The sequence below is a fragment of the Haemaphysalis longicornis genome, unplaced genomic scaffold (genome assembly GCF_048455015.1).
Source record: "Haemaphysalis longicornis isolate Haplotype H1 unplaced genomic scaffold, Haemaphysalis longicornis Haplotype H1 scaffold_2, whole genome shotgun sequence".
Taxonomy (NCBI): Eukaryota; Metazoa; Arthropoda; class Arachnida; order Ixodida; family Ixodidae; genus Haemaphysalis; species Haemaphysalis longicornis.
This window is the reverse complement of record NW_027526295.1, coordinates 77,490,381-77,505,412: the sequence shown is the minus strand read 5'-3', so window position 1 is coordinate 77,505,412 and position 15,032 is coordinate 77,490,381. Positions and strand designations below refer to the sequence as shown.

The 15,032-nt window shown below is 47.2% G+C and overlaps 1 protein-coding gene across 1 annotated transcript in view; it reads left to right on the top strand.

The window, feature by feature from the left end:
• Window positions 1-15,032, top strand: part of LOC144169004 (uncharacterized) — a 31,466-nt gene that overhangs the window by 15,038 nt on the left and 1,396 nt on the right. The window contains exons 2-3 of the mRNA XM_077698005.1: window positions 4,446-5,452; window positions 10,948-11,357. Coding sequence (XP_077554131.1) covers window positions 4,542-5,452; window positions 10,948-11,357 — 1,321 coding nt within the window. The 5' untranslated portion in view covers window positions 4,446-4,541. The remainder of the gene's footprint in view (window positions 1-4,445; window positions 5,453-10,947; window positions 11,358-15,032) is intronic.

Below are 15,032 nucleotides of genomic sequence, written 5' to 3'. Positions count from 1 at the left end.
ACTTGCGGCAACTGCTCACGAGAGAGCGCGGCGATGAGTGCGTTCCAGCCTCGCCGACACCCGCCTTTATCACGCCACGATCGCGCCACGCGCGCGCGATGCTGACGTCACGATCACGCCACAGATGTTGTTGATCCCGCGACGCGCGCGCCCCCACCTGTTGGGCGCGAACCGACCACGGAGAGAGCGCGCGATGAGATCGGAGAGTAGGCGAGGAGGAGCAGGGCTGGCGAGAGAGCGCGGCGATGAGCGCGTTCCAGCCTCGCCGACACCCGCCTTTATCACGCCCCGATCGCGCCGAGAGGGCGCACCTGCGAGCGATGCGGACAACTACGGACGCCAAGAACGGGTGCCATCGTGAGTTAAAGAAATGCTCTGCATTTAAAACTAAGACGTCTGCTAGGCAGCCTCATCGGCGAAGCGTGGTGTAGCTTTGGGTCCCGTATAGAGTTTTAGCATAGCTACTAGCGTACGCCACGGCACCTGCTGCGGGCACCAGTACTCGACTGCGCATGCCCGCACGTACATAGCGAGGCGGGCCATCTTTCACGGGAACGAATGCGCAAAACCTCAGTCAGTCACGGTACCCGCCGCCGGTAGCGTAGCGTACGCTAGTAGCTATGCTACAACTCTATATTATTCGCATCGGGCCGTCGTAGTGACTCTTCGCGTCGCTTTGGCTCGCATCGTAAGGCTTCGTATTCGCTACACTTGCCTCTGCATAAGATTGACCTACAGTGCAATTTCTGGATCCGCAAGGCCTATCCAAACCAACTGAGGGTATCCTGCAATGACTACATCTGAATGTTGCTTACTCGTAGCTGTTTAATAAACAAAGGCAGGGTGTATTCACCTTTGCGCTTGGTGGGCTTTACAAAGGAAGAAATAAGACATGGCTTGTGCTACTTTCCACAATATTCTAGATAAAGATAAACAACGACGAGAAAACTTGTGCAGTTGCGGCGAGAGCGAGAGTGAACTTCTTTCACAATCGACGTCCGGGTCCACGCTCCATGAGGTTGCGATCAAGTGATGTCCCCCCTGATGGTGAACAGATGGTCAGGAAGAGCTGTTCGGGACGAGGTTGACATGTCCAGGTGGACAACCGAGACCACCCAGGTGGAGATGTGGGAACGTGCGGTATGTGTCGTCTGTGAGACAGGTCCAGTAAGAGTGGGTGAGTGTAAATATGAAGGCGCACGCTTGGCACTGCGGTCTGTTTGGAGTATTATGAATTCGGTGTACAACGTAGTCGTTTGGTAAGGAGTGTCTTTGAGCTTGTATTAGCAGTGTCGTGCATTTCTTTGGAATGGCGTGCGGTGGACTGGGCAGTTCTCTGCGGGCTATTCGGAGTGTCTTCATGTAGGCCCTTCGCTCCTGGTGGCGCTCTTTCCTGTCGTCTACCGGAAAGTATATCTCGGGCCAGACCTGCGAAGTGCGACGAGGAAGCGCGTTACAACTTTGTCACTATTTTGTTTCATGGTGTAAGCATACTCACGTGGAACTTGGGCCAAAGGCTCTCTTGAGTTTGTTAACTTACCCACGATTGACCGAGCCTCTCTAACCTTGAGGTGCTCCGATATTTTCAATTCATATTGCAATTTTCAGCGCTCCATCTTTATTTCACTTTATTCGTCTTCCTTATTCATTTTTTCTTCCTTCTTTTGACCCCTTTCCTTTTTCCGCACCCCTACGTTCATCTCCGTATGAAGTAGCAAGCCCCACTGTTCGTGGCCGTAACCTCTTCAGTATTCATCTCACCTCTCTTTCGCTCCGAGTGATACGCTGGCCTAGATACCTTCGGGTGAATGCTGGGCACGAGCACGAGCCGCCGCATCTGAACGCTCGTTCCACTAAAACGCTTTTGGCTTGTATGAAAACACCGGTTGGGCGGCACTCACATTTCGTCGGGCTCCCTGCTATGTCCTTTAATGAATCCGCCTAGCTACACCTCGGCGCGCACGGCAATCTCATCTCTCCTTCGAGCGTGAGTAGGTATGTTCAGCGTTGCGCAACACCTGCTTCGTGGTCACCCCGGGTTCCGCACGACCTCTCCGGCGTCACCAGGGCAACCGCGTTGCCACAACTCGAAGCAGTCTCCCAAACGGCGAGCGCTGAACGAATCGCCGAACTCTCCCTGTACGTTGGGCTCTGTTACTTCAGGTGCAGATGCCTCCGCGAATGGTGGCCACCACTGTGGGAGCGGCTCTAGCTACTACCTTTAAATGCCAGGATACTCGCGCAGCAGGAAACACAGCGAAATGCAACCGTCACTCAATTCGTGTGAGCATAACGCGCAGTAACCTAACGGTGCATATTCCAATCCCGCTCCATGCGCTCATTTTCCTCCGTTTTGCTGTTTTTGCTACCATTTGGAAACTTCCCATTTTTCACAAAAAAAGCAGCCGCCTTCTTCTCGTATGCCTTCCTTGCCGTTCTTAACTGTTGGCCTTCCTGTCCACCTATACAATTTCTGTAATGTAACTCAAACAAAAGTTGACGCATTTTAAAGTATTTGCCAATGGGTTTCACGAGAAACCACATAACATATTGCCTTTCGCTGATGCTTTATTTTAGCTGAGTAACACCACTTCGTATTGTGCACTCGTGCTTGTATGAAAGTGAGTCTGGGAATTCGTTCCCTGATTCAACCAGGATGTCTTATTGTTGCACAAGCGGCAGAACTGATGACCTAAAGAATCAAAGTCGAAATTTCAAGCTTGCTGCTGCTCACGGCAATGAATCTAAATTGCTCAGTTAACTTGTTGGGAAAAAAATGTCGTTGAAATATCTGGCTCCAGAACAGCGCTGCCTTTTACAACTCAAGCTATTAGAAAAGCAACAAAAAGTTCTTGTGTCTTCTTTTCTAAAAATGTCGTGGGGCTTGAACGCGAGACTGTTTCTTACGTCCCGTCAATCGCGGTTTTCATGTTTCGTGATGGGAGTGTGCGTGTCGTTTATGAAAATTTTATTGTGTACGTTATAGAAAGCAGTTAAAGAAGTTGTATTCTGTAACTGGGGGAGGCAATTTTTTTGAACAAGTTTTTTGAAAAATGATGGACATGCACATCAGTTTACTGGTTGGCTAGCGCTTGAAGCAACTTCATGTGTGGGAGGTACAAAGATGTGCTCATAAGTTCAATGAGGGTTCGTCTACTTGTACATACTGTTCGTTGGAGTCGACATCTTTCATGAAGTTGTGCTGTACAACGGCCCTGCACAGAAGCGCAGCTTTTTTATGTATCTTTTTGAAAAGCAGCTCGAACTTTGACAAAAAAACGCAGGACAATATTGTCCTCCGGTGTTTATCAAAGTTTGAGCTGCTTTCCACCAAGAAATGTACCAACTAAAACAGGGTAGAGCAACTCTACTTGTGTAACCCACCGTCCCCCCAACAGACGATAACATAGGCCATGTTACAGCAGCCACTGAAAACTGCTGACAAGATTCTTTCTGAATTGAAGAGATCAGCGGTTGTCCCCGTGCAAACATGACGTGACAGTGGCAAAAATGGGCACTCGTGCTATTCGTTTGCCGAGGGTCCATACATTTCGTGTGATGCGCGCCGTGTTGCACAATATAACTGAAACTTGTGCTTTAGAGGTAACTAACGGTCTAAACAATACCGCCTTTGTATTTTCATTGCAAGTAGTGATCGCAATTCAGTCGCAATGACTGTGCACGGCTTCTCTAGCACTGCCAACATTCCACCCCACGTTCAGAGGCGGCACTAAAATCATCACTCAACGCCCATTGATTCACGCCTCCTTGAATAATGCGGTGGCATGCAATCGATCAAGATCTTCATAAAAGCTTGAAAATTGAGCAGGCATGAAACCTTGCCATAGTACACAGAAACTGAACAAGATCGTGAAAAAATGAACGTAATAAAATTCGAAAGCACTCGTACTTTCTTTGTGATTTTCTAAAGAAAATATGTAGCTTCTAGGCTGAAGTCTAACCAAGTGTGCATAAGGTTACCCTACCCGCCGCGGTGGCTCAGTGGCTAAGGCGTTGCGCTGCTGAGCACGAGGTCGCGGGTTCGATTCCCGGCCGCGGCGGCCGCTTTTCTGATGGCGGCGAAAAGCAAAAACGCCCGTGTGTACGAGATTTCGGCGCACGTTAAAGATCCCCAGGTGGTCAAAATTAATCCGGAGCCCTCCACTACGGCGCGCCTCATCGCCTGCGTTGCGGCGGCGCGTTAAACCCTAAAATCAAGCATAAGGTTACCCACCTTAAAGAACCTCTTCCTTCGGTGTGTTTCATCAAGTTTGAAGTCAAGGATGCAGTAAAATTATGAAACGTGATAGCTTTCTTTATCCTTCCAGTGTAATACATAATGACCAAACGGAAACAATGGCCCTCAATATTCATGCTTCTTATGTAGTTCAAGACTAACGGTACGACCTCGTAACTCCAAATGGGCATGTTCCTTATCGTTTCAGGTCCCTTGCCCAGGCGAAAGACTGCACTGGTAACCAAGCAAAGAAACGAGCCTCAGCCCTCCATCCTGAGAGTACCAATGTCCGCTACGGACAAAGATGATCAGATGGGCGCCGCGCTTGTGGCATGTAGAGCGCTACCGGCGCCAAAACCGCCCTGCAAGAATCGCCAGTGTACTGACCTTACTAGCGGCGTTTGTCACTGTAGCACTCTGGACTCACTCGTTGCTTCAATTTTGCGGAATAGCTGGAGGACGAGATGCAGAAGAGGAAGGTGACATTACATTCACGCTTCACGGAGACCGACATTTAATCATAGCCCCCTTAACGACGTCTGTTCCACAAAGTTTATTGACGTTGGCAAAAGCGCCTGAGACCTCATCTCATAGTTCCACCGCCGGACACCGTGAAACGTTTAAAGAGCAGCCGGCGAAGGATGCCGACTGGGTGTCGACGGATGCTTATCCAAGGACAAAATTGAAACTATTTCTTTATTCCGCATTCCTCGACTCTCGCCTCGACGAACCCGTGGTTCGAGTCATAGGCGCATACGCAAGCGTCGGCGGCGCCCACGTCTCTTGCCGGTTGGAGTACGCCAACGGCGACGTCACAGTTGTGGCCGCACGTCGGAAGACCATCAACGAGAACTGGAAGCTCAAGTACGGCGCAGCCTTCTTCACGTGCCCGTACCTCGACGACGGCTCGTCACCACCATCTCGTGTTCGTCTAAAGGAGACCTACGAGCTTCAGTGGAGTCCATCGATACCTGTGTTGCCGCTGAAGGCTCGGGTGGGCGAGAAGACCGGTCGGATGGCTGTGTGCGTCAAGCCTCTACACTACGACTATGATCGGGCCACCTGGCTGGCAGAGTTTATTGAGTTTCATCGCATTGTTGGCGCGGACCACTTTTTCTTCTATAACCGCAGCATTGGAAGCAATGTAGAGCGTCTCCTGCAGGTCTACAAGGAACAAGGCATAGTCTCCAGTCGCCCGTGGAACTTGGACATCAAGTGAGTTCGTAAACGTTTTTGAGCCATGTTTGCACGCAGAACTTTGCACGAATCTGTGTATTTATGGTAAAACAAATGCCACCAACGAGTCTAAAAAACTCTGCCGATTCATAAAGCCTTACGAAGATCTAAAACAAACTGTTAAAACAAGGCGTAATGTTAGTTCTAACGACCTAGTTCATATTTTAGGGATATGTATATCACTTCTGTGCTGGAATAAAAAAATAACCCTTGCTTGCTTGCTTGCAAATCTCAGCTAGCGCCATCTATTGAAAACTGGATAAACCAAACTGTGTTCCTTGTTTTTTTTTATCTCAGTAAAGAAGAGATATAATTCTTAAATAGGCAATCTAGACCGTTTGGATCATTTTTATGAATCTTCTAAACCTTCCGTAGCGGTACACGATGCTTTTTAAGCCCATGAGTCATGAATTAGTAAGTCCCATAGGAACGTGATCACGTGAGTCCCCCTTAAAGGGGTCATGAAGACAAAATGTAGGTTTGGTTTATTCAAAAGATTGCCTCGCTAGAATCATGCTGACACCACTTTTAACGTAAACTTACCTCAAAAAAGCTGTGTAATTAGGAAAAAATGGAATAGCCCTGTGACCCACTAGCTCATTTCCCGCAACCGAACCTATGATGTCATACCAGCGAGCTCTGCGATTGGCAGAGGCCGGCAAAAGCAAGCGTAAATTAGGCACAACTTTTGCGCTTGCCGAGCGAGCTATTTGCGCTTAAATTTAAGGCACATTCTTTTTATATCAGTAAGAATGCTGGGATAAACCCTGCAAGTTACGACAGTACACGTAAACAGAAGAGTACCGATGCGTACGGCTGTTGGTACAGCGAGCACCATGCTTGGTTTAGCTGCACAGGTCTTCGGTGCTTTGGGGTTGCCTCAGACTGCACTAGCCGATTGACGCAAGCGATGGTGTCTGACGTGACCATATTTGTCGAGCGAGCACCATGTTTCACGAACCGATAATTTTCTCCATGAACAAAAACAAGCCAGGTTTAAATACGGCCACAAACAAACCTAAGGCAGAAAATGGCTTGCCGCGGTGTTGCGGCGCCATCTAAGTTGACTAACAGTAAGCAAGTCTCCGCTCCACACCAAGTTTAGCTGAATGACCTGTTGTTATGATATCATTGCAACCGTCATTCAAACACACGTTTTGGCGCGAGAATCAAAATTTTATCTCAAACTGATTGATTGCGCAGTGAATAAAGCATCGTTTGCTCCCGGCCAAGCGCTGAGGGCACTATAGAACACGAAATCTTTCGAATAAAACAAACTTGTATTTTGTCTTCATGGCCGCTTTAAGCGAAGCTTCAACGAAAGTGGGTAACCAGGTACCTCCACGGCATTTGGTTATTTTTCAAAGCTAGGCTTTCCATGTCTTCTTGGTGGAAACAAAAGCGCTCAAAAAACAGGGACGAAGGAAGACGTAGGCAGCACGGCACAGCAAGCGCCGTGCTGTCTACGTCTTCCTCCGTCCCTGTTTTTTGAGCACTTTTGTTTCCACCAAGATGAACACCTACCAACTAGCCCAACTTTCCGTTCTTCTGCAGTACATTTCCATGTCTCACTGACGGCGACCACTCCGTCACCATACTCACAACACGAAAGCCAACTTTACACATTGGGTTTCACAGAACGATGATGATGATAGGCGAAGCACGTCAAGCGCGTCACAACAAAGGATTCTTCCCGTGGTCGTAGTAAACCTGGCTCCCTCCCGTTATGAGTGCGATGTCTACTCGATTGCGCCAATCCGGCACGGTAGAAGCAATTTGGATTCTATACATAAACTTTGACTCAGGCTACGTGGGAGAACGTATTGCGTTTTAACCGTCTTTTTCTTGCGAAAAGGGCGTTTATTTTTTGTCACAGACGTGCATATCTTCCCCACTCGAGTTGAAGGTTGAAAAGTGTCTCGTATTCAGCGATAAGAACTGTTTGTATTTATTTATTTTGCACTAAAAGTCATCCGCACAAGTTTATGAGAAAAATTTAGATAGTTCCCAGTCTCAAGTATTATTCTAGGGTTTCCTCGAAGTCGTACGGTACGTGTTGAACAATGCATCCACAGGCAGGGCGAGAAATAAAGGCAGCCTGCAACACTTTTTCCAAGTTTTTATGAAAACTTAAATACTTGCCGAACGCAGTCACCCAACACACCCACTACTTAGATTAGGCGTCGCAAAGTACCTCAACCAAAAATTACTGCTCCATGCCCATTAGATAACTCGCTCAAAAGGTTTTTTTCTTTTTCCCGGTCTTGACGTGCTTCGGAGGCTCGAATTACGTCATTAAGGCCATGTAGCGGCTGTTAGCCGGCTTTCTTTCACTTGCAGCAATGAAAGCTTTTCGATAGAAACTTTAAAAATAAACCACAAAAACAAAGCAGGAATGGAAGGCGGATCTGGTGCCACAAACAAATCATGCAGTGGCGCCCCGTGCTAACGATAACTATAGTTTTCGCAGCGCTTCCAGACGCGAAGGAAAGAGTGAAAGCATTTATCGGAAGTGTTGCAGGGTCCCTTTAAGTGCTCGGAAGTTGCGTGGACCACACGGAAGCCGGACAGCAATTTTCCTGCGTCGGATGTGCGCAAAACGCGATAAGCTGGCCACATAAGCTCGGTGGTAGGACACAATTAAGGTTTGTAAAACGACTATGTGTCTTACATTTGAAGGTTAGCGTGCTATGAAACATTTAACAGGCAGCCAAGTGCTCAAAAACCTTTAATGGTAGATTAACGCCACCAAACGAAAAATACAGCAGGTGTTTTTTATAAACACGTTGAAGCATTTCAGAAAAACTAAATAGACAATATGCCCCATACTTCATGCGCATTCTCGCTTGGGCCAGACTACCCTAGACCACTTTCTCAGCCAAACGCTTACCCAGAAATTGGCTTCTTCGCACGGAGTGGATCCAGTGCTACTAGGACCATTTCAAGTGTTTGTTACTTAAGATAATTAGGTGAGATACATTTTTCAAACAACCTTGCGGTGTTCCATGAAGCCTGTGGGAAAACAGCGCCTGGTTTTCTTGGCGCGCCCTAGAAAGTAGACGCAAAACCAGGCATCCATTGAAGCAAGCGTCTTGTTCTTTCAAGTAGACAACGCACAAAACCCCAGAACGCGCTGCGTGCTGTACGTGCATCCATTCTTCATGGTCCTCTTCGTTGCGTGGCTCATTCGAACGACGCGACAGTTCCTCGGAAAGTTCAAACACAATTTAGAACAATGTCACTGCAGTAATCTCTTACTGAAAAAGAACAAGTCTCGATTGTAAGGGTGTCGCAAAAACATTTTGTCGGTAAAACTCTTTTACTGAAACACCTCATCTTTGCAAACTAAACAGAAGCTAAAAGACCTCACACAAAGTCCTATATTTAAGGAAAAACGTCTTGCATGGGTGAATGCAGTCACTAATTTTGCCTGAATGTGTAATTTAAAAGCGGCATCTAAGACAGGGAATAACTGACGGTTTGTTAGCGAAACGCATACGTGTTGGGTAATCGTGAAAAAGAAACGTGCATGGCGCCCCTGGCAAACATTCGTTTTATTTAAACCTGAAATAACTCCCCAGGATAACCCTGGATACACATATCCTACAGCATATGAAGTTTTGCTTAAATATATCTCAACAGGAAGCAATATGACGTTACACAGAATAAGCAGTCTGAAGATGTTGAAGACTTTTGAGTGTAGGCAATAAGAAAGGTCGCTTCAAGCCCACTGACGAAAAGTGTCTAGACTTTTACACTTCAGGTAACGAAGAGATTAAATAATGTATTGGGGTTGGCTTAAAGTACCGGAATACCAGGGTATCTTTTTGCGTCCCATAACGAAAGACGAAAAACTTTGTTTTTTTAAGACAGCTCGTATCGGCGCTGTGTTTGTTTTAGGCTTGTATGTGCCGGCATTAAGTGTTCTATTAGAACTGAGTAGTGCAATTGTTTTTTACATAAAATGTTTGCTGAAGAACATTTATCCTCAGAAAGACTCAGAAATAGAAGTTAGTTAAATTTGTACTCCCGCTATACTATCTACCCGGCACTGTTCTTCAGATCTTCGAAGTTTCAGCACGAAATATTTTCTTGTCATTTTTGGTCACCATGATGCTGCATTAAAAGGTAACATTCATGTTTAAAATATAGAAAAGCTAGCCCAAAGGTCAGGAGGTGGCCATTGCTACGGACATATCCGGCACCAGTGCAAAAATAATCGTTACCGACTCAAAATCGCCAGTACGAAATTTTGCGAGAGGTAGGGTATCACCTGTGAGAAATCGCCTAAAGAAATAACAAAAAAAGTTTTAATAAAGTGGCACCAGCACATTAAGGTGGGACACGAAATGGAAGGGCCGGCGACGCCTCCCGAGGTTTAATCGACCGGGAAGACGTCAATCTCTCCTCCCCACACATGGTCAGATCGGAAAGAGATCGCACGGTGTATTACCGAGACATCGTACATCATTACAGATCGACGAGACGAAAGTATCCCCCGCGCCTGCAGCCTCACTAAAATGGGGTTCATTAGCGTGGAGGCAGTTGCAGACGAACACGTTTCAAATCCTGGTTACGCTGAGTCTCTGCTACCCCTACAGATAGTGCGGGTCGGGCAAACCTCTACCCCATGCTACGGCCGCCGCCCCCCCCCCCCCCCCCCCGAGGGTCAATCAAAACGACGCAGTAAATACAAGGTGGAACTCGTTTAATCTAACGAATGCGGAGCAATGGAAGACGCGCTGCTCAGCCCCACTCGGAAGTACAACTTCGGGTCGTCCGGATGTCCGTGGCCACTGCCAGAATCCAAGAAATTTTGGCCGGCGACAAATGGACGAAGGAGAATGCCTTCTCCTCCTTCATCCCTTTTCTTTTTGACCCCATAAAGGGCACAGTAAAAATTGCTGCTACTACTAGAAGCAATGAAAAGTTGACGGCCAACATAAGCTCAGCACGTGCATCCTCACAATAAAATTTCACAAACGATGTGTGTGCGAAGACGTACGCTGCTTAAGAGAGAAAGCAGCAGGGCAGTTTTTAACTCCTGGTAACGCCAGCGTATTATTACCGCCACCCTGTTTATGCCGCCATAATGAGTTTGGCCCTCCAACAAACACCACACAACGTCGCGAGGCACGAGCATAGCATGCACAGGAAGCACACAATGTTTTTTTTTTCTTTGTATAATTAAAAAAACAGCGTTAAAATGTTTTATGTTCGAAGCCTCTCTAGGGAAAAATAGCCCACATGTATAAGTACCCCTTAAATTTCTATTGTCGGCGCCTGTAATTTAAAAAATGCAGGGACGCATTTTTCTTTTGAATATATCCTTGAAAGCTTTTTGTTTGTTGAAGTCATTTTCCCTGGTACTGTGATTTTCCCTGGCGACCATATACGAAAGGATGCTTTTCCCTCTTCCGCTATACCTGAACCAACGAAAACGAAGCATTACCTTCACTGTTCCACTTATTCAGATCGCAGAAAGAAATCCGTACCGAGGGCCTGTTCGCCTCCCTGAACGACTGCGTGTACCGATGCATGCACCACTTCGACTACGCCCTGGTCCTCGACCTGGACGAGTTCGCCGTGCCGCGCAAGGACAACAGCCTTCTCGCCATGGTCTCCCGAATAAATAAGGATTCGGCGCCCCGCACCATCACTAGCTTCGTGCTCCTCAACAGCTTCTTCTACCTGTACTGGGAGAACGACACCGCAGCCTACGGGTTCCCGCCCGAGACCGGACCGGCCGAGATTCCGTACCTGCTGACCCAGTACAAGACGCGCCGGTCGAAGAAAGTTTTCCGCGTCGGTTCCCGCTCAAAGTACATCGTGCGTCCCGTCACGGCAGTCGAGGTGGGCAACCACGTCGTCTGGAGGTATCTCGGTGAGTTTCAACGTCTTACACACGTACAACTGCGCAGTGCTTGCTTACCAGTCTGGGTGGTGACGTTCATCATCATCAGCAGCAGCAGCAGCCTACTTAAAGGAGTACTGACACGAAATTTTCGTGTTACGTTTTTTTCGCTGCTACGCGTGCCTACCAGCCCACTAATCATAGAATGACAGATTAGACGGTCGAGCGCAGCGTAAACATTCATTTACGGCGTCGTTTATTCGTGCCAGTTACGGTTTCGACTGAAAAACGCCGAGCGGCCGCCATAACAGGATGTATCACATGACGTCACCATTCTTGCCGCATTGCTGCCTCTCTGGAAGCGTGTGCGAGCGAGCGCACGCGCGCGCCCAGACCGGCCGAGGTCTTCGCCGTCCCCACAGGCCCGGGCAGCATGACGTCAGTCCCAAAACCATGACGTGTACACACGCCCGAGCAGCGCGCGCCAACCACAGCCAGCGTGTCGGCTTTGTCCCGGGAGCCCCGACGTCGGCAGTTTGGGGCAAGTAGCACATGATGTCACGTCGGCCCGCTCTGGGCTTTCTCGTGCGGGCGAAGATTAAAATGGATTTTAATTACGTTTCGCTGAACTGTTGCTGTTGAAACTTGCTGGGAGATATCACCTGATAAAAAGGAAGCGTTTTACATAGTTATCACAGCTTTTAAATTTCGTGTCAGTACTCCTTTAAGTCCACTGCAGGACGAAGGCCTCTCCCATTGACCTCCAACTGCTTCTGTCCTGCGCGGCTCCAGCACACTGTTTACTATCGAATTCCCTTATTTCATCCCTCCAACGGATTACTGGCCTTCCCCTCCTTCTAGACCCATCTTTTGAATGGTTCACCGGTTGTCGGTTCGCCTCACTACATGGTCAGCCCAAGTCCATTTATTTTTCTTTATTTTAACTGATATCTTCTAATTTAGCTCGTTCTCTAATTCAGGTAGCCCGTTTCCTGTCCCTGAGTGTTAGCTCTAACATTATTCGTTCCATGGCCCGTTGAGCCGACCTACGTTTGCTTTCTAGTTGTTTAGTAAGGCGCCATGTTTCAGCTCCTTACGTCATAAGCGGCAGTATGCACTGTCTGTTGATTTTTCTTTTGAGTGACGGAGGTAGCTTAGTTTTCAATATTTGGGAGTGCTTGCCGAGCGCTCCTCAGCCTATACCTAGTCTGCGCTGGATTTCTCTTTCGGGGTTGGGGTCAGCGCTAACCATCTGTCTGAGGTAGTCGCATTCTTTTACTTCTTCTAGCGTTTGATTTCCTAAGCTGAAGAGAGGTTAGCGAGGTTAGGTGTTGCCAAATGAAAGCTTTATGGCGCCTAGATGCCCTATTCATTTGTTTTCTTTATTGCTGAAGACCGGTAGGTTTCCTGGCACCCCTAATTCTATTTGGTGGATCCGACTTCACAGGGCACGTTTCTTTTTAAGCCAATAAAATACGTTGCAGGTGCCTTCCCCGTATCTGATAGCTGCAATATTACGGCTATCAACCACTTTATACGCATCACACTGAGTTTGATTTAAATAGTGAAGACGAAGCTGGGAATGCAGTCATTTGCCTGAAAGGACCAATGGGATACCCTGTGCTCTTCTCAAAACAGTCACTGTTGCCTAACTCCTGGCAATCTTTGCTGGTTGTCACTTAGTTCACCATACTCCCCGGTATTTTGAGCTGTATGTAGAACTAGCGTCTCGATTCATTCATTCGATTTATAGTCCTTAATTTCTTTTTCCAGATGTTTGCACTACAGTGATTTCCCTTTCTTGGGTGGTTTTGAAAGGATATCGTGCATTTTTTATATGTCCCTAAAAAACGAAGCAAAAGAAAGCATGATGCCTCTGAAGCTTGCTCAAGGATTCAGAAGCATATATCTGAAAGATGGCGCGAAAGCATTCCTCGTGAATGATCATTTGCTTCGTTTTGGCCAGTCTTTATATGACATGACAAGTATCAATTCAATAAATTTAATGGGCTAATATGAATTCACAAGCATCAATTTACGCCAAAGAGCATCAGATCAAGCGAATTAAAGTGGTTGGTTGTGTTGGTTGTGCTCATGCTCGGGGCTGTGTCCCTCCCTCCCTCGTGGTCGTTGTCCGCCGTCCGCACTCTACTGCGCATGCGCGTCTCTTCAGCCCCGTAAGCGTTTGGGCTCGTCAGCGCAGCCCACTATAAAATAGTTAGGCGGCGCCCGGTTTCGATCCCACGACTCTCTGGCCGCAACGGGAGGTACGTGGCACTCTTCCCACTGCGCTACTAACCGAGACGGGAGCATGTGCTACGAACGCGCCCTATGTCCTTCACTCATTCAAACTACGTCAAGAAGCTACTGATACAACGAAGGCACGCGAAGCTGAACGCCAACGGAAACAACTAACTAAAAACTAATGGGAACTTGAGTCGACCCCATGGCTGCTTCGCATACTACTCAGGGTTCCCCTACAGGAAGGTGGTGTACTTTTTTTGGCATTTACACTCCATTTTCTCCCGAAATGTGATTAACCTTTACGCGGGCCTTTTCTTGTGCTTTCGTAAAAGGTAATTCGTGTAATACTTTTCAATGGAAAAAACTCTTTGGGCCAATGTTACATAATTTTTGCCTGAATTGCGCCTTTTGTTTGCTATGCGCTGCAAAGAGTTTGACATGTATAAACTCTGTGATCGAGGCTAGTATTTGGAAAACCAGCTATACGCTAAATATTTCCCTTGTTCGTGGACATTGTTGCAAAATAATTTTTTTTGGGGGGGGGACCCCAACCATCTTGGGGTAAAACTTGTTTAAGAAACCGATGCTGCAAAACCTAACGCAGAAAGCCTGCCTCGTTACGCCAGAAACAAGCGAAACAAGCGAAGTCATAAACCCAAAGTTTGGTTCGTCCTTCCACCAAAGAAAAAAAAAACAAGAAAGTAAAGAAAGTACTCAAAGCTCTCTTTTGTTGTTTTTTTTTTTGTTCCTGTGACTTCAGCACATGAAGTTTATTCTTTTAATTTTCACCCGTTTTCAGACGAAAAAAAAAAACCACAGCTGACAACGCGAGAGCCGCAGAATTATAATTCCTGGGCGGGATGCATTGCTATTTTTAAGAGAAACTCTTATATTACAAGGACAACCACTCATTGCATAAAGGTAAAACGGTCTCACACCCAATATTACACGCCATTGAACCATTACCAGGGGAAGGCAGCACGAAAAAATAAAAGATGCACTGGTGAGGCAGACGTACGACCCACCATTCGACGTTTCTTTCCGAGCCACGCCATCATATAGAGCAGTTAGCTCAGTGATAATGGAATAAAAACCATGCACGATGTATAAATTATATTTACGAGCTGAAGCACCAAGTGACCATGTAAGAAGAACTTTACTAACGACGTCTCTAATTCTGCTAAGAGGTCATTCTAAAACGAGGCTTGCGTAGAAAAAGCAAGGGGAGCTGAGGCCTCGTTAATCAGGTCTTGAGTAAACAGCCGTCCGACGAAGGCGAGAGGCGAAGCGAGAGAAGAAGACACCAGCGCTTTTCCGCAACAAAATTTGTTGTTCGAAAAAACACACCTAGTTCAAAATGCCGCGGCCATTGTAGCGAAAACGCAGGGTAGAGGCAGCCGCGTAATTGCTTCGGCTTTTACAACCGAGACGAATGGCGATGGCGGCGTGGCTAAACTGTTC